The sequence below is a fragment of the Brachionichthys hirsutus genome, chromosome 7 (genome assembly GCF_040956055.1).
Source record: "Brachionichthys hirsutus isolate HB-005 chromosome 7, CSIRO-AGI_Bhir_v1, whole genome shotgun sequence".
Lineage (NCBI taxonomy): Eukaryota > Metazoa > Chordata > Actinopteri > Lophiiformes > Brachionichthyidae > Brachionichthys > Brachionichthys hirsutus.
The window spans coordinates 8493972-8517554 of NC_090903.1; the positions used below are offsets into that span (position 1 = coordinate 8493972).

Below are 23583 nucleotides of genomic sequence, written 5' to 3' on the forward strand. Positions count from 1 at the left end.
CTACACAATCCTGGCTTCTCATATCAGTCAAGATCCAAGATCTTCTGCTTTTTAGATGCTAAGCCAAATGATAATGCTGCTCATGTTTCTCTCGCCAAGGTATGATTTGTCATTACAGTTACAAGGTGTTCCAAGTTCAAATGTTATATGTAGACATATCAGTGCTCTGTAATGCTTCATTTCCCAGTTGAACACTACAAGAAATGTTGTTTTTCAGTATTTTAACCTTCTCATTCATATCCAGTCGGCCTCTTGATTTCTTTGTCCTCTTGTTCTCGTTTACCGATCTGTCTGAAATTTGCACTCAGGAAAATGTTTTGACACCAGCAACAGCCTTTCATTCGAAGCGGATTGGACTCTGCTTATGTCTGCCAGTTACGGTTTAAGGGCATTTAATGTTTAAGTATCATGTTTGTTCTTTTATCTTTATATGTATAGTATAGTTGCAACTGCTTTTTCTACAGTGTAGCATTGATTGGTAGCTATAATATAATAGATTATTGTTGGTCAAAATCTTAAACATTTCTGTATAGTTAGGATTTCTTCATGCTGCTCATACTTGAATGGTTAAATATTTGCAATAAAGAAAAGAAAAAGCTTCTCTAATAATCAGTTGCTAATGACCAGACCTTATGCAAAATGTTCTCAATGTGCCTTATGTGTTATTTTGATCATTAAAACCCAAAGAAGTTTAAGATGTAAACTCTCTGATGATGAAGATTCGTGATGATTGTAAGCATATTTGCCTTAATGTTCAACAAATACAAGCTTTCAAATAAATAAAAGATGGACTTTGAGTGTCATTGCTTGCTTCAACTTCATCACGCAACCCAAATCCAGCAAAAACAGCACAGGAAGCTTTACGTTTCATTCTTTAATTATTTACATTGTCCAATGTCTCTGTCGACAAAGACCGGTCGAAACATTAAATAGACGAAAGGCTTCCTTACAAAAAATAATGGCTGTCTGTGGAGGAACGTGTCGTCATGGTTGCCAAAACGTCCCACCCTTCTGCTTTATAGTGAGTATAAATCAAACACTCCCTCATTCCCATCAGAAGAATCATATAATTTGTGATTAGCAAAAGCAAATGCTGATAAAATTTATGTAAATGCCCTGTAAGAAACATTTTAGAAAGTACTGCCTTAGTTTTCCTCCTTAATTCAAGGAGATTTATCTGTGAGAAAGAAGTGCAGTGTAACTGAGTCCAAGTTGTTTTGAGTATGAAATGATCCTATGTGAGAGAGAGATGGAAGGGACAGAGCGTATTCTGTCACATTAAAATGAATTAGACTTAAAGGTCACTTGGAGACCAGGGGAGATGGATTCACAATCAAAAGGATTACGACATTTAGGTATCTGCCGTGAGTCCCATAAACGGACTGAGGCACAGCAGCAGACCTCCACGTAGAAAAAAGAAATGTTGGCATGAAAACATGAAGCTGTATGGCTATGTAACATGTTTAAGAGTTAAAAACTCTGTGTGTACACTGTACAGCTTGTAACAGTGCAAACAGCTTCCTGTGGCACACATTACAAAATAAGACGTAGAAAAGGAAATGTAAATGTATCGTAATAAAAGCCAGACCTTTGGCTGGACTGACTTTCTCATTATGTATCTGTTGAAATACTGTCATTTTATATTTATTTAAGAAAGGGAAGCACTGAGGTTGATGCTATACGTCATATGAGGGAGAGCTCTGAGGTAAAACACTGCTTCCAGGGTGGTAGAAGTACGTATCTATATATAGAGTGAGGGCATTAAATGTGGTATTTTAATTTGTGTTAGAATGTTTGACGAGTGATTGGAGGAATATTTCAACACTACCAATAACTAAATGTGCCATGGCCTACAAAAGAAGTAATAAAATAATTGGCTTCGTCCTCTGCAGTGTCCTATTACATGTCCATCAGCTACAAACACTGCACATAATCACCTCTTCATATCCTTTAACTCTTCCTATTAAAAGTATGTCATGTCAGCTGCCAGTCATCGCGCTCGAAGCCTCCAGGTAAGCCGACCAGGACAGGCAGGCGTGGTGTTTAGTAGACCAGTTTTTTGGGCACCTCCCAAGTAAACTCTGACCTGCCGAAGTGGCCGTAGGCGGCTGTCTTCTGGTAGATCGGTCTCTTCAGGTTCAGCTCCCTGAGGAGGAGACAGAAGAAATGGTGGGATCGACACTTCTTCAAAAGAGCGGTCTGCCCGGTTCCTTCTTTGGATCACATTTCCTTACATAATGTTAATCTGTTCAGAGCCCCGATGCTCATAATAATGTACGTCCATGTATCATCTCCTGGGTCGACCTTTTTGTTATAAAATTCTGCCTTTTTCTATGTTATATTACGACTGCTTTCTAATAGCAACAAGCAGCTGTCTTGAACAATTTTCCCCCTTCATTGCCCAACTTTTCTCAACACACACACCGTATTCCACGAGATTCATTTGCAAGAAGCTATAACTTATAATTCTTCCCAGCCTATGGTTACCTGACGATGACTCCTGGCCGCAGGTCAAAGTTCTTTTTGACAATCTGAAGCAGCTCTGACTCTGATTTCTGGGAGGAACCGTGGGTGAACAAGGAAATGGACAGAGGCTCGGCCACTCCAATAGCGTAAGACACCTGCAACGCATAGAGACGGGGACGAAGCAATGTCAAACAACACGCTACAACGGTGTCAGTCCGGGTTTATGTTTGGATGCAGAGAATAAATGAAGCTGAACACCCACCTGAACCAGTACTCTCCTGCACAGTTTCGCTTTGACCAGAGACTTGGCCACCCAGCGAGCGGCGTAGGCAGCGGAGCGATCAACCTTGGAGAAGTCTTTCCCGGAGAAAGCCCCACCGCCATGAGCTCCCCACCCTCCGTATGTGTCCACAATGATCTTCCTGCCAGTCACACCAGCATCACCCTACGCAGTTAAATAGAGAAAGAAAGATACGTAAATGACTTCTGACTCGGAATGTGTTTGGAGACGAAATATGCAGTTCATTTGTATTTATGGCCACCTGGGGTCCTCCGATCACGAAGCGGCCACTGGGCTGGAGGTGATAAACGGTCTTATCGTCCAAATACTTTGCAGGAACCACCGCGTTGATCACCTGACAGACAGCAGGCAACGTTAAAACAAGAGATATGGCTTCATTGCCCCAGAATAATACCAGGTATTATGGTATCATGAGGGTCTACCTTCTCCTTGAGGACCCTCTTCTGTTCCTCCAGGGAGATGCAGTCATCGTGCTGCACGGAGATCACAATGGTGTGAACCCTTTTTGGAATTACAGCTCCATCTTTCTGGACGTAATGCACCGTCACCTGTGGGACAAACGAGAAGCATAAGTTGGAACACAATGTTGAATATGGTCAGAAGTACTGATTTAATATGTAGCTTTCGAGTCTCATTTACGTAATGTTCTGCTTTTCTGATTACCTCAGTTTCAGCACAGGATTATCTACATTTTTCAGGCAAAAGCTTTGAGTAAAATAAATCTGGATGATAGTTTCTGATCTACAAAGCTAAAGACACTCATTTCTGATAATGAGACCAGACGGTTACTTTTAATTTATTAAGATGTGGTTGTCTGAGCCTGCATGTTCTCTCCAGCCAGGCCTTAATCTGAAGCTCTGTGTTTGAATAGGAGGATGTTCTAACAACCTACATTTGACCTGGAAGACGAATGTATGAGACTCGTCATGCCAAAGACTTGCAGTCATCTTTTAACTGCCTTTAGATGCACAAAAAGGCCTTTTATATTAAGATAAAAGAAAGAAAGGAAAAAGCTCACCTGTGTTTTAGAATCCGGACGCAGCCAGGGGATGGTACCATTGCGTCTGAGTTCAGCCATCTTTGAGTTGAGCTTGTGGGCTAAGATGATGGTGAGCGGCATGCACTCCTCCGTCTCATCTGTAGCATAGCCGAACATCAGACCCTGCAGAGCAGAGAGCGTCAGAGCAGAAGCAGGTGCTCTGCAGAATAACTAATGAATATATTCAGAACTACATTCACTTAACTGCATTTATGAAATATCTGATCCGTGTACTACTACAGTACAGTTGTGTGGACCCGCTATATAAGAACACTGTCTAGTTTGAACATGTTGCCACATTTCGGAAATCTTTGTGTCGTAAGAATCCAGATTAGATCATCTGATGAGGTAAAAATTATCACCGTTTCACCAAAGGAAATATTATAAAGCAAATCCCCAAAACTACTGTTTCCTTCCTAACCCCTAACCCCCAATCCCTGACACTAACCCCAACCTGCATCCCTAATCCTAACTCTAACCCCTAACCCTAACCCCAAACCTTAACCTTATCCCTATATCGAACCCCTAACCATAACAGTAACCCCTATCCCCAATCCCTGACACTAACCCCAACCCGCATCCCTAATCCTAATCCTAACCCTAGCCTCAGAGAGTCGTTGAATCGGTCGGACTCAACGATTGGCTCGTAGAATGATAAACTGTCAAATACGACACAGCCAGATTTTTTTGCCCCTCTATCTCTGCTCTCAAAATGTGCCAAAGGACACGTCACCCTGTTGCAACAATCCTACCTGGTCTCCCGCTCCAATGTCCTCCTCCTCTCTGTCAACATGGACCCCCTGAGCAATATCCGGACTCTGCTGCTCCAGAGCCACCAGCACGTTACAAGTCTTGTAGTCAAACCCTGTAGAAGCAAAGGGATAGAGTGAAGAGGAGCGGCTGCAAACATGGACCGCATATTACTATGCATTTGCTTATTCCATGCTGCGCTCTCACCTTTGTCAGAGTTGTCATAGCCGATCTGTTTAATGGCTTCCCTCACTACCTTCTGGTAGTCCACGTTGGCCCGAGACGTGATCTCCCCGCAGAGCAACACCATGCCGGTCTTACACACCGTCTCTGTCAAAACAACCCACAACATTTCCACCTGCAATGCTCTTCAAGGTCTGGAGATCTTACTGTTTACAGTCTGCAATCTATTTGGAATTAAAGTGCTGCAACAATGTACAGGGCTTGAATGCAATAATAATAAAAAAATTTTATTAAATCAAAAGTGCTGATCTTCATGTTTAACTGCATGACGATTAATATGTGAAGAGCATTTCCGGGACATTGCAGGTTGACCCTCAGCTGGACTTTGGCAGCTTTATTGCATAAGTGCACTTTGCCTTTGTTGTGCTGCGATAAAACGATAAGGCCAGCCATTTAGTAAGATGTCCGAATCCGTAATATTAAAAACAACATAAAGTCAATCTGGTTAGCATGATGGACGCAGTGGGCAGTGCTGCGGCCTCACAGCCAGAAGGTGTGAAGAAGACAAACTGGTGACTCATCCAAGGTGTACCCCGCCACCTCTACCAGATGAGATAAGGCTCCAGTAAAACCTGTGAGCCGTGGGTTCTGATAAGTGGCTGAAGATGAATGAATGAAGTCCATCTCAGTGATATTTTACGCACCGCAGGCCACTTTGGCATCTGGGTCCTGCCTCAGGTGAGCATCCAGGACAGCATCACTGATCTGGTCACAAATCTTGTCTGTGGAGATGCATTAAAAACAAATCAGAGATTGCAGACCCTCGCCTCCAATAGATTATTCGATCTTGTGAGACAGTAAACAGGGCTTCCGGATCAGAGGGGCCAAACCTGCGCTAGCTTGCTGCTCCGGAACGGGAAAAGATACAACTACAACTGTAACATTATTGAAACTACAATGAACTATGAGTGTACACACCAAATTTGAAGTCTCTAGCTCCAAATTTGAGGTCAGGATGGACTCCTGAAAAATGCAGATTTTAGAACGAAAATTAGCTCTCAGATCCGGATTGTGATCCGGATCCGGCCGAAATTAGTCATGGTCATAGACCTTTAAGGAGTACTTAAAAGGCTCAAAGGAGCATTCAAATCAAAGTGGAAATATAAAATACTATGCTCTTATTTTTCCTTCACTGGCTGCTTGGTCTTGTCTTTCACATGCATGTGAATGTAAGTTTATATTATAATTATAGTATCAAATGAGTGATATGTAATCGCTGTATGTGACTGCAGCAGTACTTAAATACTTCAGTGGAGAAAATGCTGCTTTCGCTTATTTACGGCCGGAGTTCATGGTCATCATGTTGTCTTTATTGCATCTGCGAAGCAGCACAACTAGTTAACGACGCTGTTTACTGATTGAACACAGGGGACTTTGTGAGGTTTTATATTTGCCCAATGATTGTAATCATTAATGGGTTTGGGGTGACAGATCATCAGACAGGAGTACAGAGAGCAGACAGCTTTTTAAGATTCATGTCCCTCTAAAAAAATTATCTTTAATCAGAATATAAACATTTAATAAATGGTTATCACACAAGAAAGTCCTTCTACACAGCTGTAAATGCATTATCATTGTAATAATAATTACTATTGGTAATAACAGTAATATAATACAGGAACTCATATTTAAACATAGTTTATCAAGTCATTTATTACACATTCATATTCTGCTTAGATCTAAATAACATTAGTTATATAATAATTTAAAGTAGATTAACGCAGTAAAATGAGTTTTGGCTGACATGTGAAATACTTGTTCGTGTATTACTCTATGACTGGGGTTCTAACTTTCAGGTTTGCCTCACTGGGGGGGGGGGGGGAATGTTGTGTGAATGAAATAGCGAGGATGCCTCTGGTGTAAATACACAGCCCTGTGAGCGCTGCGGGTTATTTTGGACACACAAGCGAACATAAATGGAGTTGGTTCACACACACACGCGCGCGCGCGCGTCCACGCTGCTGCAAAGCAACTTTTTCCTGTGACAAGAAAAAGTAAAAGTGGATTTTAAATGATACATGTTTTTATAAATAAAGTGCGCACAGATTTAAATGCGTGCTCTATTTTCCCAGGTAACGCCTTGACACACCTTCACGTCTGGTGTGAACTTGTCTTCAGGTGAGACTCACCTGGATGTCCTTCTCCCACCGACTCCGACGTAAACATGAACGATCCTTCCTCCAGCATGTCATTCATATTTCTGCAGCTACTGGGCAAGACTTAAGAAGAGAGAGAAACGTTCCTGGGCTCCCACCAAGAGAAAGCTGGAGGCTGCTTTATATTCCCGCTGGTGCGCTCGAGGAGAGAAATGGCTGTCGAGTCTATCCTACAAACTCCAATTACGCATCCACATGGTCTGATATAGACGGCCGGAGAGCCCACACACTCACAAACACGTCATGTCAATCTGTGGGGCAGTCCATTCCGGGGGGGGGGGGGGGGGGGGGCGTAATGGGAGCACGCTTCCTTCAGTGGAAACGGTGCGTTAGCCCATTGCGTAAACCATGATACTGTGCGTAAAAACGCATCGCCTCCGGCCGTAATAGCTGTATAGCCGAGAGTGTGTTGCTTCTAATCGGGCAGTAGGAACACTTTAAATCGGGGGGGGGAGCAGCCATTAACCATTGTCCAAATGCTGTTGTCTAAAAGTCTCAGCCGGAGGCATTATAGTCTCTGTCTGTCAACTACCGCAGGAAGAATCACGCCATTTCCTGAGAGAAGATCAAATATTGCAGATGCATGGTGGAGATCTCTCATGGATCGTCAGCTGATTGACTGCACCTTCAGAAAGAAGGCGCAGCCACGCTGTTTCTGCAACTAGTGTGACGAGACAGACACATAGTGCACATATATGCACATACTTTATGCACAAAGATAGTGTGCAGACATTGGGTTTGTCCAAAATCTTATTAGGCCCAACCCCTCTTGCTGTGGCTGAATTATTATATTGCCCGAGTGCCGACCTGGCCTCCACCATGACACCTTCAATTTGGCCTGAATCCTTTAAAGTTGTTTTTTAGGATGTTAAAACAAGAAGTTATGATTGTGACTGTCGTGAGAAAGTGAGAGACTGTTATGGCTCCAAGTTTGTGTTATTTGCATTCACACATTTGTTAATGACTGACCAAGGAAAGAACTCTTTTGCATCTCTTACATAATATCTCTGAACATGCTGAAAGATAACAGCTATCACGGTTCTCAGGTGTCAGCATGGAACATGAAGTGGACGGGTGTGTGCTTGAAACTTTATTTTCCGTATAGATTTTTAAGTGAATCAAGTGGATCAGTGATCAAGAAGATATTTATATTTAGCCAAAGAGTCTTAATATAAAAGGCTAGTTTTTACTTTACGTCTTGCCCAGGCGCACTGATTGGAAGAATAGCTTGATTAGACAGCGTCTGAATTTTTATTGTTCCGTGAGTTGATTAACGATGACTGTAAATCCATGAAAAGACTTGGGGATTAAACTCTTTTGCTCAGGTCTTATTAGGGGCGGACCTCCATGAAGCTGTGATTCTTAAATCACCCTTGTTCGATTTGTAACGTGTAGTTCATAATGCACATTTTATGGCTTGGATTTAATTGCACATGCATTGCATGAGTGATGTAATAATAGAGCGAGGGGGCCACGTGTACGTCCCACGTGGATGACACGAATCTGCTCTGCAGGAATTAAACTACCCTTACAGAGCTGTGATGTGTTTTATGAGCGATAAATGACTTCACACACTGAAAGGGAAACATCCGATTTTATGTTCTGTCGTGACAATTACTGCTCGGATTGGCTGTAGAAGGCCGATGGATGATAGTTATACTGCTGCCACGCTAGAATTTCAAACTGATCCATAATCCAGAATTTCTTCTGGATCATCACCAGAATATAATCATCTGTTACTGGTAACATTCCCAACATTTCCTGAAAATGTAATCAATATCCGTCAATAACTAAAGTGTGTGAGTGGTCATGATGAACATAGCATAACATTAGCAAACGTCTTTCATCATGTGATAGCATGTCCAATATAGGTGAAGAAAGAAAGAGGAATTGTGCATTTATCATTGAAATACTACAATTTTGACATTAGATAGTATGGCAAAAAAAAAAAAAAACCCTCAGACAATCTGAAATCAGTTTAGACAAAATGACGCCGTCTCCACCTTCCACCTGATTGGCTCCATGGAATCCGTCACACCTGTGACGTTTCGGTGTAAAAGCTGGGTCAAGGTATTGAGGCCACTCTTTGGATTTATAGTCGTACAGAGTGAAACCTGAGCGAACAGGATTAATAAATGAACTCTGACCACCTCAGGGGTTGTTGACACCTATTTGTTTTTCCCCTGGTTCAAGGACTCGTAGTTTACTTGGCAGCTCAGCTCTTCTGGTTACCATCCAGTTTGATCTGGATGACAGTCAGAATAAGTTGGATCCTGCCAGTCATAAACTTTTACTGCATGCTTGAGATTAGTGCGTACAAATCAATACATAATGGTTAAATGAAAATAAAAACGCATATAATAAACACAGTCTACCAACAACATTAGCCTACTGTGTTTAGATTTGTATTAATGATGTTTGTGCTTCTTGTCTTTATTAACTTACCTTTTGACATTTGTAGTACCTGGCAGAATTTCAAAATGTACAGTATATACTGTTACAATGACAGAGTTTATTAATACACTGTTATGCACCAATTTAAAAGAGTACTAAAAGTTAAAAGTGTTCCTCAGCCTTCTTTTACTACTGCAGTTCTTAGTATACTTTCTGAGTAAGCAAGATCATCAAACAGTAGGTGGGGTGCAAACCTTCAGCCGTGATTGGCTATCGGTTCCACACACTCCCCACGACAGTAGCATTTGTCCAAAGAGAAACAGTCCTGCATGTGAATTTTTGTGTGACGAGAATACCAGTGGGAATGCAGTCTGGCTGATTCCAGACCGCACATATTTTCCAGCAACAGCTGATCTAATGAGTCACAAGCACAGGTGAAAACCTTTCATTTATTACCTCCACCATGGAGGTTCTGTCTGTCTGTCTGTCTGTCTGTTAGCAACATAACTCAAAAAGTTACAGACAGATCTTGCTGAAATTTGCATCAGATATTGGGAATGTTACCAGAAACAGTTGATTAAATTCTGGTGATGATCCAGAAGAGATCCTGGATCACTTTGAAAATGTTGTTAACATTGCAGTCAATGGAGCTTCAAAAATCTTTCCTCAATATCTCGGTTGATTATTGACCGCTCTTTATGGAATTTGACACAGTCACGTAGGGTCGGTAACTCTATCTTACCACCAAATTTCACCTGGTTCAAATCTGAATTGTAGATATTATCTAGATCTTTTGAGAAACAGGGGTAATGTACACTTGCGTTTTGGCATATATATAGGCTATGTTTTTGTTGTATCTTCAAAAGCACTGGATCTAGATCCAGAAGAAACTGCCACCACTAAAAGTGTGCTTTTTGTGAATAACTTCTAAACTAATAATGATATCAATGTGAATCCAGTTGCTAAAGGTGTGCTTTTCTGGTTAAGGAATCTAAAAATGTAGATAAAATAAACGTAGGGCCATTATTTTTTTGGTGTAAACCACAATATAGGGGGACTGAGGTGCTCGGCAGAGGTCTGCGCTGTTTGAGTGCTTTTCTAATATTGAGATGTTTTGGCAGATGACCTGCAATGGCTTAAAAAAAGAAGCCTAGGCAGATAGTCACAACTGTAGTAGTGGCCATGTGCTACTCTGCTCAGCACATGGCTGAGCAGAGTAGCGAGGGAGAATGTATAGCACGGCTGGCGGAGTGCCACCAAATCCCATCTCTATTGCATCTTATTTTGGATCCTCAGCACATTCCTCCGCTCGGCTGCCACCCATCGGTGAAACATGACCCAGCACCCTCTCGGCAACGGACGTTTGTCACATTATGCCAGGAAGACAATGTGTTCGCTCTACTAGTCTGTCAGTGATACTTTGTAGAAAAACGCAGTTAACAAGTACTAAAACTCACAGAGGTCTCTGTCACGTGGTTCGACGCCTTCGCACACTCCTCACGCCTTTAAGACAGCTCCCTGAGCACAGTGAGCAGACTTTGTTTTCATCAATGGCTTTATTTTTAAAGCTGCTATCTCTGGTGGTTGTAAAAAAGGGGCCCATAAGATGTTTATGAAGATGAACAGAAGCAATACGGTCATTGAACAAATGTTGTGTTATGATCTTAGATGAAGGCTCGAACACACTAAATGAGCTTTTAGACTATAATTCAAACTTCAGTAATGGTATTCACCCCTCTTCAGGAACAGCTCTTGGGGATCCATTGAGTAAGACCATTTAAATTTAGAGTTGAATTAAATTGTCTCTGATAAAGGCAAAAGTTACCATAATATTCTAAAATATTTTATTTATAGCTGCTGTTTTATTAAATTGTAATTAATTAATTGTTGATATATTTACTATGCAGTACATTGTACAGGGAAGCTGAAAATGTAAACGCTTTCTCACTGATGGGAAAAAAATACTAGCATAACAATAGTGTCTTATTTCAACATTTTGATGCTCTGTAATAAAAATGAAATGGGCAGACACTCAAACGTCGCTTGTGAGCGATTGTGTTCGATTAGTTTGGGCTTTCTGGAATCGTTTAATACGCCTGCGTCGGTCAGTGAACGCGGCGCTGCAGCAGAGAGAGGAGCGTCCCTCTCGCTCTGTCGGCTGGTGAGTGTCCATTATTATTAAAACACAACTATTCACTTCTAGTTTATTTTTTTTTACGCGACGGTGTCCCATAAACAAATCGCGCTAGCTCTAGGTCAGGTGTCAGATTAACCAAATGAAACTGCGAGCCCAGCTAACTGCTATCTGATATGAGCCTCGTTGATTTCGTATGACGTCAGAGGTGACGCATTAATTTACGCGTTTACGTATCATGAGGGGAGGAAGTGGCCCCGGTCCGAGGGGCCGTCGAGCAGCTTTTAGAAATGTTGTGTTGTTTAATTTCATCACGAACAAGAAACAAAAGGGCAAAAGCGCTACTTTTTAGAGTCTGGCCAATCATTAGCGGTTGCCAGTTGTGTCTGCTCATCCCCCCTTGGCGTGATGGTGATGGTTCAGTGTTCATCATGGTGAACATGCACTGTTGTGTAAGTGCTGACCTTTCACCCCCATGGAGACTTGTTTATTGGACTCCCACGCCTCCAGCACAACAATGGCATCATTCTGGTCGTGTTGCCCCACCCGGGGTATTATTATAGCAGATGTAAATGTCACACCGTTTTACAAGACCGGGCCGGTTTAGCAAGGGAGCGGCCATTTGTCTAAAAAAAAACAACAACATCCGGACGTGCCAAAACTAATACGGAGAGAAATTACACAAAACCTGGAAACCTAAACATTCAAACTAACTTTAAAAAATTTAAATCACTTATTTTGCTCTGTGGTGGCTATAAAGGAATATAATATCAATGTAAAGGAGATACTAAAGAGTCTTTAAAGTGTATATCAATATCAGCTGTGGAAGAAGTATTCACATCCTGTAACGTAAGTAAAATTAAAAAGTCAAATGTAGAGAAATTAAATGATGAAAGAGAATCATTATTTAAGTTAAGTACTTGAAAACCGTATGGTGTGAAATTATTCGACATGTCTGGCTACTGTGTGACATTTCTCCCTACATTGCCACATATCTATATTATAATACTATTGGGGGTGACGCAGTTGCTGATACTACAGTATCAGCAGTATCTGGAGAGTCTAGACAGTCTAGATTAGATTTGGCTTTTTAGGCGAAGCCTTCTGTCTCTTTCAGCTGCTGTTATCTTTTTTCCAGCCCTTTAACATCCTCAGTTTAAAAGCATCGGAACGCATTTGAGAGTTGTTCTGTCAGGAGAAGTTAGTCCTTCACTTTATGGAAAATAAAACGCAGTAGCATTAGACTTTCCTTTTTCCTTTTTCCTTTCCCACAGGGTGTTGTCACGCGTAAGGTAGATATGATCGTTCTAAGCCTTCTTTATGATGTAATATTTGTGTGTCTGCGTGTTGTGTTTCACAGTGCATGAGCTTGATGTGTTGCATGTGTAACATGTTGATCACAAACGGGAGCTCGGTGTGTAAGACGAGGACGATTGAACACAAATGGTAAACTCCTGTTTTAAACATGTATAAAAACTGGCTTTATGAAGGTCTAGTAAAGGGTTATGTTGGTGTTATTTAAAACAAAGACAGGCCTCTTGAAAACTGAGTGGATTATATTGTATATTATATATATACAGTACATGTACAATGTAATATTGTGTGACGTGGCTTGCTTCTCTTTCAGTGAAATCTTGAGGGTGTTTTTAGTCCGAATCAGACTCTTGCCTCAGTCCTGATGCTGGCGGCTCTGTCCCGGCGGAGTCTGTCCCGGCGCTGCTCCCTCTCTGTGGGCGGCATTACGATAGGCAGCCGGCCCGCCCCCACATCCGGACCCCAGACCCTCAGATCCCAGACTGCTCTGTTTCACCAAAGTAAAGCCAAAAGCGGTCCTGGCCCAAACGAACCCACTCCAGGCAAGGACAGACGTGACTGTTAGCAGCTTGGCCCGAGAACATACGCACTAATTAAAGGTTTTAATTAGTGCCTTTAACTAGAGTTCATTGTCTGCTGGTCAGTAAGCAGGCGTTCGGAGGCAGGTATGCCTTTGCTGGCACACTGTAATATATTGTCAACACATGGAGTGTTATTTTGAACACTCTGCAGCGTTCAATGGAGACACGGGGTTGTTTGTTAGGTGAACGTGTGGAAGGTGGAACGTGACGAGAAGCTTCAACTAGAAGAGCTGCTTTGTTCATATCGCCCTTTAAAACATTCTCAATTAACAGCAGATTGAATGACATCAGCCGTCGGGTGTGCGTACAGTCGATCTGCTTGTGTATCAAGCGTTGCATTGCAGTGGAACTGGAACGATTGGTTTATAAATAAATACCACTAAATTGATGGGACATTCAATTGTAATTGGTTAACATTTTATTTTGTCCAATATAAACATTTGTCTGCCCTTTTGGTTGTGAAGTTTTGCTGGTTTTGACATCTAATTAAATTAATTATCTCTGGTGGGGAAAAGGACATTTACAGACCTTACCCTGGTCCCAACATTTTTATTTTATTTTTGACAATTCACTGAATGAATATCTCGGCAGCCCTAAATTCTGCCAAAGGATATCCTAAAGGGAAACTTTGATTTAAAAGCGCAAACTATTGAATTAAATGTCTCAGACTCACACAAGCCACTACGGTTACCTCATCTTGTTGAGTTCTATCCTCTGTCTCTGGACAGACTGCTAACTATTTAATCTCATGGATGATCTTTAGATTGGTAGGTGGGGGGAGGTTGGGCTGATCTTGTTTGGCCTCGAGGAGATCTCGGCTCTCCTTGTACGAACTGCAGGAACGATATTAAACTAAAACAAACGTTATGCCGTTTGTATTCCGTGCTGCAGCTCTGTCTTCTGGTCCGCCCGGGGAGCCGTCCAGGATGGGGATGTGGTCTTTGGGTATCGGCGCTGTCGGCGCAGCATTAGCAGGGATCTTCCTGGCCAACACTGACCTTTGTCTGCCTGAAGCTGGCCGAGCATCGCTGGCGCACCTTGAAGACGCTGACCTGCGCTCCACGATAGAAGGTAATTATGTTACTTTCGACGCTGCTTTCTCAGAGCCGCTCTTATTCCAGAGTCCATCTCTGAAGCTGAACCCCGAGCATTTGTTGTTCTTCAGCATATTCTATGTATAGATGTTCAACACGACTCGGCGTTTAGCGTTTTTGAAGCTTTTGTCTTTTTATTTTTCACTTTTTTTTAAATTTATTTATTATTGGAACAGTAAAAACCCTGCGTATCCTTGTTACGTACTTATTATTTATTCTTTCAGAGATAAGTTCGGAGGCTTGTGTATGAATCGGTTTCTTGTTTTGTCTCTAGAAGACAAGGTCATCAAAGCAAAAAGCCTTTGGGAGACCAACGGGGCCGTGGTCCTGGCTATACGACGGCCCGGATGATTTTTGTGCAGAGAGGTGATTGAGAGCGGCTCATTCACGGCGCCGTGTTGAAACTGTTTGAAGGTTAAGGCGTGTGTGCTCCATTTGCCTTAGAGTTCTAACATCTGTCTCTAATGCAGGAGGCCTCTGAGCTGTCCTCTCTGAAGACCCAGCTGGAAGAGCTCCGGGTCCCTCTGGTCGCCGTGGTGAAGGAGAACATCGGCACGGAGATCCAGGACTTCAGGAAGCACTTCGCTGGGGACATTTACATCGATGAGGAGGTAACCAGTGGTTCGTTCTCGTGATTATATTTGTTGGACATCTTCCAAATCTCAACCACTTGTAAAATAAATAATGCAGTGAGGGCTGTGAATAACTAATATTTTCTCATTTCATCTACAGAAAATGTTTTGTACATTTGGTCTTAAAAATGTGAATGAATAAGATATTATGTCATGTCTATTCATGCTATTTATTTTTCTGGTCTAAATGATCTCAAAAGAGTGGGGTCTTCCACAACATGCAACGTTCTGAATGACGCCAGCATTTGTTTGACTGTGATTGCAGAAACACTTCTACGGCACGCTGCAGAGGAAGATGGGGGGTCTGGGATTCATTCGACTTGGTGTGTGGCAGAACTTCATTCGGGCCTGGAGGTCCGGTTACCAGGGCAACATGAATGGCGAGGGTTTCATTCTCGGAGGAGTGTTTGTCATTGGAGCAGGAGACCAGGTAGCACAGATATATTCAGAAATTATATATTATATACAATTTACAAATCTTAAGCTCATGACGTGCTTTGCAGGGAATTCTCCTGGAACATCATGAGAAGGAGTTCGGCAACAAGGTGGAGTCTGCAGATGTTTTGGATGCCGTGAAGAAAATTGTGGCAGTTAAATAATCTTTACATTAATTTGCACATGGATGTGCAGTTGGAGATGTACAAGCTATTTATTTTTTTGAGGCGGGTATTAAAAGTGTGACATAACATCACTTGAAATCAGTCCGAGAAGAGTGCAAGTGAACCTGCTGGATCTAACACCTGATTTTACCTCTGTGTTATATTTCTAGTTGTGTTTCTGTGTGTCTGCTTCTCCTTTACAAGTAACTGAATTGGCCTCGATCATAGGTAGACGAGTGGTTTTCTGTGTGTGATAATGATAACTTGACTCTAAACTCCACTTGGAGAGGAGCAGGTTTGATGCTCAAACACACAGAGGCTCAGCCAATCACCGTGTTTGAGGCTCGAATAGGGCATTGCTTCGCTGGGGGGGGGGGGAAGAGGAGGAGGAGAGAAATACCTTTCCTCATCGCTGTCTTTATTATTCCCGTGTTTGTTTTGTTTACCTCTGTTTGAGCAACACCACATAACAATACATATAAATGTAATTAATTCTCAGCAATGGCATCACAACAACGACTCCTGTGGTTGGATGTGACTTTCAGACATTAATAAAGGCGCTTGTGTGTTTAAATCCATGACTACAGGAGGCTCTTTATTCTGACCGGCGGGTTAATGTTTTGCTTCTGGGCTGCATACACAGACCTGTGATCAAGATATGCTTGCTGTTTTACATCATAGATCCTTGTTCCTGCGTGCATCTATCAGATGGTAAAAGGTTGTTTTCATAGCACCTGTGGACGATGGCAGCGAGACCGTTCTCCCAAACCGACAGAATATTTTTTTATTTTGAAGAGACAAAAGTCTGACTTGGTCCAGTTTTGCCTTAAAGCTTAATAATCATCTCTTGTGCCAGTAAGGCTAATGCTAATTAGCAGAAAGATAACAGTGCACCCATTCTAGTCTTTAATATGTCAGGCAGGGGGCACTGTTTCCAACCAGGTCTTCATCAAAAGGCTGTCCTGCTGGCTAACCTGCACTGAGCTCCATCTGTTATACAAATGAAGTAAAACTCCATGATGTACACTATTGTAGCTTGATCATTTGTTTTAATGGACATTTGATTTGATTTTAGAGATCATAATGAAACCACTACATTTGCACCTAAACGTGTGCAGAGCGACACCCTGAAGGAATAAATCAGAATGTCATGTCTCGATCACTGATCCTGTGAGGTTTCATCACTACACATCAGCTGTATCTAGACTTATGTGATGCGCTTCATTTAATTTATGAAAGTATTAATATTCTTTTTGATATTAACTTAATAAGATATCAGAGGCAGGTTCGGACATCAATCATATTTTATTCTATTGCTCTGATCTTAAATACATTTCACATCAAGAAAATATATTTAAACATAAAAGGTGGAGAAAACCCTGAACCACTCCTGGCAGGATGACAGATTATCTCCCAGTATGCAGAGATGTGACAAACACAGCCAAAGAAAATTAGTTCTTCAACCAATGCACTAAATCTATTATGAGATGACTTTTGTCGCTCAATAAAAATGTGTGCTTGGATTTATAAACGTCTTCTGTTTATTGTGTTACTGCGGATCCTCTGATATTCTCTGATTTGCTGTGCTGTTGATTAATAACATATTTTGCATAAGGAAAGTTTTGCAAAACTTCCGTGAAGCTGAAACGAACCTCAAGAAGTTGCACATTTCATACCTGTCTCATCTTTGGTGAGGAGTCTGGGTGTAACTCACTCAGATACATTCTAATAAATGTGTTAATGCAAGATACACGTCTCCAATATTGTTCAAACTGTTGTGCTATAATTCAAAGAGAAGACAAACGGGAAAGAAATTTGATCTGATTGACGATGCAAAATAAAAGCCTCCTGACCACGACTAAAACTATGAATCTGAATAAATGACTGGAGCCATTTAACATGATAAATACAATCTTGAATATACTCCTTAATCTCTTTTTTAAACAGAAACACAGACTCAACTAGTTCCTACAAAGGTTATATGGTGCACTTTAACCCTCAACAGCACAGCACACACAAACCATCACTAGAAAGCTGAGGTTGTTTTCATAATTTGTGAACAACGCGTAACATGAGTTTCATTCTACCATTAAATATCCATTTAAAAACACAAAGACACACCTTTTACTTAGAGAAGGAAGGAGCCACAACTTTACCGCAAAAGTCATGTAAGTGCAAACCTGCCAAAAAAAAAAAGGTCTGGCTATCACTTTGAAATGAAATGCTTCAAAAGTTACACTTTACATTTAAACAGTTTATTTCTGCCTGATCCATATAAATGAATCAGCTGCCACAGTCCCTGAACACCCCCACTACCAAACAAACATGGACTAATTAGTGGTGTTACGTATTCACTAACAAGTTGGACTCAACCGATCAGGACCCCATGCTCAATTACAACAACTGACGTTCAGATGCATCGATTGATCAGTGAAATCATTTAGAGCACCTTTTGAGTTTTTGCACTACTGATTTGGGTCGTTTGATTGAACAGGACAGGCAAAAATGGGCTTTGGCTTCAGCCTATTCATTTTCTGGTTACAGAGTTTGTAAACTTTATTTTGTAACCAAATTTTTTTGTATACCGTGACCGAAATAAACCAATCATCTGATACAATTAAAACATACTCACTGTTACATAATCCTTGGGCTCGATCCAGGTACCCACCGCTCTCACAAACACCTGCTCACGCAACACTAGCCCCTTTCCTTTGGTCTAATGATCAACAGCTCTAGTGCACAGCATAGAAAGCAGCTAGCCCGATGCTCCCCATAGAACCCTGTATCTCCAACTAAAGCTAATATGCAGGCCGTACTTTATAGTTGTGCTTTCAGAGCTTTCTCAGCTTCATTTCTAGATATGGTTTTACCAGCATCTCATTATCGGCGCACGAATACGAAGGAGCGTTCAGTAAGTACCCTCAAAGGAAAGATTGAAGTTAAAAAAAGACGCATAATCTCAATGTTATTTGTTAGCATACAACAGCAGTAAATAATGCTATAATTTACAAGGAGGCAAGACATAAAGACGATTGTTTTTAAGGGTGGGAGCAGGGCCTGACAAGAAAGATCCTATCACATTCAGAAGGAAGAATATGCACCATTTAAAAGCACAAAGCCTTCAGTCTAAGAGTTACAAATACATCAGAGGAATACAAACTTGAATGCCCCACGATACAAAGGTGGGTAAAATACAACTTGGTAGCTTCATTAAATACCACCGTGAAGGCAGCAGGAGAAAAACATCTCAAATAGTGCGCACACGCACGCACACACACGCACACAAAACGGTGGAGTCAGTTTTTACTTTGTAGGGAGTCATCAATGTACACCGAGCTGTCAGTAACCTCCATTCTCAACGTGATTTGTTTCCGTCTGCTCCTGAAAGCAGCAGGACAATGAACAAGAGGGTCAAAAGAAAAGAAAAAGAAAAGAAAAGAAATGTGGTTTTCCCTCTCGCTCCACGACAACAGTTGTGGATATCTGTGCGAGATCTCGTATGTTGGGTGTGAAGAAGCGCCGGCTGGTCCTACAGGCCCTTGTTGAAATACACGGTGGTGAGGTTGGGGCTGGCTTTTTGTATCCTCTCTTGCAGATCTGCTTCCAGTTTTCTCACACTTATAGAGCTGAAGAACAGGGTTGAACATGTCAATGCCGCGATATGTAATCTGCATGTAAAATATTAACCTTCGCTCTGTAAGGAGAGTGTTGGTACCTTTTCTGTGGGAACAGGGCGCAGCACAGAGGAGTAGCAAACACCAGGCTGAAACCGGGAGCCAGAGGGATACTTTTAAAAGTCACCTAAAACAAACATTAATACCATCGTGTGCCGTTTACTTACCACAGACCAACAAGCCCCACTTGAACTGGAGCGTTTAGAATGGGAAATCTCTACGGGGAAGACAAAAAAAACAAAAACACATTTGACAAGTTTTTTTTTTTCCTGCAGATACGCAAGAATGTCCAACGTGTGGAAAGTGACGAGATTCTTTTCTAAACGCGAAACACCAGCACGAGTCGCCTCCTGCTTACCTTCATAAAAGCCCTCTTCTCCAGAGCGTTCATTATCACGGGGGGAATCGCTGTAAACGGTGAACAGGGGTTAGTGGTCAACTTAATAAAAGCAAACCTAACTGATCGTCATGATCTAAACGGACCCATCATCACCCTTTGAAGTCGAGGTGCTGAGTTTGTGAGTGATGGCTGCACAATTAAACATCAAGCAGTTATGCTTCACTTAGCAGCTCAGGCTTTAGTCTCTCCCAAGTGTGAAAGAAACATTTGGCTATTTAGGAGAGACATTTTGGTGGCGTACGGCTGATCTCTAATCGATACCAGTGACCATCTTTCCACAGTTTTAACAAAATTGACCCGTGACCTTACCCATCGCTGGCACTGCCATGCCAATCCTTGACACCACCACCTGCACGATGGCCTGCTTGGCAGCAGCGGGAGACTCTCCTAACCGGTTCCCATTCTCATCCGTCACAGGAATACCGTACTTCAACTCCCTGGAATACAGAAGAGAATAGTGCAAACGCAGTTCTCAAAAGCTCCAGAATAAAGAGCTCCCTGGCTTCTCTTTCAGAGATCTCACCTCTGCCTCATGAAGGGAATGTTGATACAGTTGGCAGCAGCGACAGCAGCAAAAGGAACAAACCGGCTTACAATTGGGGGGAGACGCTGTGAAGACGGGACAGACGAAAGGACACATTCAGGCAAATAGCATCCACTTCCTGTATAAACAAACGTGTGGAATCTGTATCCGAGCCTTCCGCTTTGTGTAAACCAAAGTCATTACCGTAGTGAGAGACTTGAGCCCAAGGGCAGTGACCACAGCTCCGGTGGTAGCGCTGATGTAGGCTGCAGCGAGCTGGCTGCAAAGAGACGGATGCATCAGACACAGTTCCACACGCAGCTCATCCGACACACCACAAGCAGATCATGTACCCTGCAGGACACGAGTGAGTATTTATCAGGCGTCTCAGGAGAGTGCAAGTCCGTGCTGTGTTCTATGAATATGGAAAGGTTTAAAAAAAAAAAATAAGAGGAAGACAGAACATCATCCTGCTTAATCGCGTCCATTTCTCTTTCATCTGAAAGATGCTTTTTTGTGGCACGATAAAAGAAGCACGGAACTGTGCAGGGGGTTGACCTGCCATCAGCTAGAGGCTGAACATGCTTAACAGTGCACAGAATACCGCTGTGAGGGAAGGGGAAAGGACAGCCCCCCCCCCCCCCCCCCCATACAGACACTAGTTTAGGAGGAGGAATGATGTTGTGTAAGTGAAGTCCTCCCTACTTCACGGTGATGGGGGCATCCCCACTGCGGTTGGTGTAGTTCACGACAGCGTTGAAGGACTGGTTAACCCACTGCCAGAAAACCACGGCCGGAGTCGTCCTGTGAACACGAGGGAACAACAAGAGTGCGTTTGGGACAATGTACAAGCGACACAATATAAAATAAACACACATCAAAGGCTCGCTGGAAGCGGACATAAAATCAGGAGTAACATTTTTACCCTCGGGCCTTTTAAAGATTACACCAGAGCAGCGCTTAGAGCACACACTGTACCCAACAAAATACTTGATTTCAGTCAAGCCTCATCTAAAACCAGCTGCTACCATAAGTTAAGGGTACTGGACTCGTACCAGCCAGAGCTGGTGGATCCGGAGCTTCACTTGAATTAACACGGAACCACACACACACCTCTTAATAGGCTTGATTTAAAGTAATCTATGCAGTTAAATTGACATAAAATAGGGAAGTCCAAAGCATTAAACTATAGATGAAACATAAACCTAATACTATAAATATCTACAATCATTACATTCTCAAACTTATAAAAATGAAATTGATTTTCTGCGGCCGAACACAATTCACTGTCCAGAATTAAGCTAATTTTTTTCCCCGAAGAGGCCACTTTCAGTTTGGCATTCTATATACACACTGAATGGTTCTGTACCTGTAGAAGGTGAGCATGCAGCCAGTGATGGTCATGTTCATTGGCACCTGAGCAGACATCCGGCCAATCACAAACATCTTCTCCCCGGTGTCGGGGTGGAAGGCGGAGTCGTAGATGTACTTGGCTCTCCAGAGCTCGTCCTCCGTCAGGCCAGGCTTCACGCTTCCAGCTCTGAAACAGACAAAAGTAGAAGCGATGAAGTATTTAAAGCAGCAGTTGCCTGACAAACACAAGCCACTCCGTGTTTGCATCAGATTACAGATATAAAAACGCTTGAACTACATCACAGGTGCTCCTTCTTCTCGTTTAGTTTATGGAGTGAATGAAAGAATTCAGCGTAAAGCTAGCCACGCCACGTCAAATCACATTTCTATTCATGCGTCACCGTCTCCAAAGACATCATCATTTATACTCCAACTCCAGCATGTTCATCTCCCAACCCTCTACCTGTAGCTCTCCACGACGACCCGGGCCTCCTCCAGGGTCTCCGAGGACAGCAGGACGTTCCTGGGGTCTGTGATCATGAAGAAGTGCTTGGCACGCCCCATAAATGTTCCTTGGTCCCATCTCGGCTCCTTGATGTTTATGTTGAGGGACAAATCTCCAGACATCCTCACCTCCTTTGACGAACAGACATGCTGATTAGTATTCACAGATGCTACAGCGACCTAATCTCAACAAAGCCTGTGCCATGTCAAAGTAAAACAGAAAGCAAAAGCACCGCGGCGGCCTGAGCTAGCATTTATCATTTATGAAAAATGTTTGTTTACAATATGACATTTAAGAAAATATTTACGTCTTTGCATATGTTGTAGTTTCAGCTCTTAGCTACTTTCAACATGACACACACACACACACACACACACACACACACACACACACACACACACACACACACACACACACACACACACACACATTGTGATCATGCTAGCAAGCAAGCTACTGACGAAATTGCTCAAACGCACACTTTAGAGAGAATTAAAAAACAAACATGAGAATAAAACCTAATTAATTAAATACCACAACATCATCACACCGGACAGTAGGGAGCAGAATAATAAACCCGTTTCCAGGCATCATCACGTCCCTCTTCGGTGTCAACCAGCAAGCTAGCCGGGGAGTTCGTACGCTAGCATGTTAGCATGTTAGCACTCCAGTCGGTGTCGTAAAGGCACATATCCACACAAAGTCATGGTAAACTTCGCCGTCCTGGTGTTTAGTTCATTTCATGTCCGACTTCCCTCAGCGCAAACACCTACCTGGCTGGCTCTCTTTCTTTTTGGAGAATGTATGACCTCTAATATCTCTTACCACCAGGGGCTGAACTTGTGACGCCTCATGGTAGCTTCAGGGGGTGTCGTAAATTAAAAAATAATAATAAAAAAGCGATTATATTTCTACTGTTGAAGCATATATAATGGCAAGGCTTGTTTGTTTCATTTTGTTTTAAAAATCAAACAAATATAAATGCTGATGTTGTGTTGTAAATGTCTTGTCATTTTTGAAAGAAAAACCCAAACCAAAGTTAAAGTAGAAATTCAGCAATCCGATTTTCGCAGATGCCTTTGAAGTTAACACCGAACAGTGGGCGGTGTTTATCAGGAAGGACTGTGATTCGCTGGAAGCCCTCAGACGCGAATTCTACTAGTAGTGACACATGCAATGGTAGCAATAAATAAATAATAAGAGATAAAATAAAACCCTAAACAGCATCAGGAGTGGATACACAGATGTGTATTGAAGTTTCTTTGTCCACCTACGTTGCACATATTAATTGCCTTAGTAATTTATTGTAATTTATGTAATCTATTGTCATTCATTGTCATTTTGCATCAGCGGTGTAAAATCATTCTATTTTTATTTTTCTAATGTTACGTTGCATCAATTGAGTTATTGAATATTGGTTTTATT

At 42.1% G+C, this 23583-nt stretch overlaps 3 protein-coding genes across 6 annotated transcripts; 1 reads left to right on the forward strand and 2 right to left on the reverse strand.

Annotated features, from left to right (window-relative positions):
• Nucleotides 1-2043: 2043 nt before the first annotated feature.
• On the reverse strand, nt 2044-6995 carry mat1a (methionine adenosyltransferase 1A). The gene is made up of 10 exons (XM_068741102.1): nt 6929-6995; nt 5444-5521; nt 4764-4886; nt 4559-4671; nt 3786-3929; nt 3190-3315; nt 3009-3101; nt 2729-2911; nt 2488-2621; nt 2044-2146 (listed from the first exon to the last, which is right to left on the reverse strand). Exons 1-10 carry the CDS (start codon nt 6993-6995, stop codon nt 2044-2046), a joined length of 1164 nt encoding a protein of 387 aa, XP_068597203.1.
• Nucleotides 6996-11460: 4465 nt separating this feature from the next.
• On the forward strand, nt 11461-16277 carry selenou1a (selenoprotein U 1a). 4 transcript variants are annotated; one of them, XM_068741203.1, is made up of 8 exons: nt 11461-11510; nt 12758-12775; nt 13111-13339; nt 14270-14449; nt 14747-14838; nt 14943-15083; nt 15370-15534; nt 15608-16277. In XM_068741203.1, the coding sequence occupies exons 3-8, from the start codon at nt 13162-13164 to the stop codon at nt 15701-15703; spliced, it is 852 nt and encodes a 283-aa protein (XP_068597304.1). In that variant the 5' UTR covers nt 11461-11510; nt 12758-12775; nt 13111-13161; the 3' UTR covers nt 15704-16277. The 4 variants fall into 4 exon arrangements, with proteins under 4 accessions (XP_068597304.1, XP_068597306.1, XP_068597307.1 ...); XM_068741205.1 differs by having other exon boundaries at nt 14750-14838; XM_068741204.1 differs by lacking the exon at nt 12758-12775 and having other exon boundaries at nt 11496-11510.
• A 2601-nt stretch (nt 16278-18878) lies between these two features.
• Nucleotides 18879-22280, reverse strand: sfxn3 (sideroflexin 3). The gene is made up of 10 exons (XM_068741184.1): nt 22117-22280; nt 21670-21840; nt 21006-21104; nt 20505-20580; nt 20301-20386; nt 20087-20214; nt 19736-19785; nt 19545-19594; nt 19419-19466; nt 18879-19329 (listed from the first exon to the last, which is right to left on the reverse strand). The coding sequence occupies exons 1-10, from the start codon at nt 22278-22280 to the stop codon at nt 19233-19235; spliced, it is 969 nt and encodes a 322-aa protein (XP_068597285.1). The 3' UTR covers nt 18879-19232.
• Between the last annotated feature and the right edge of the window lie 1303 nt (nt 22281-23583).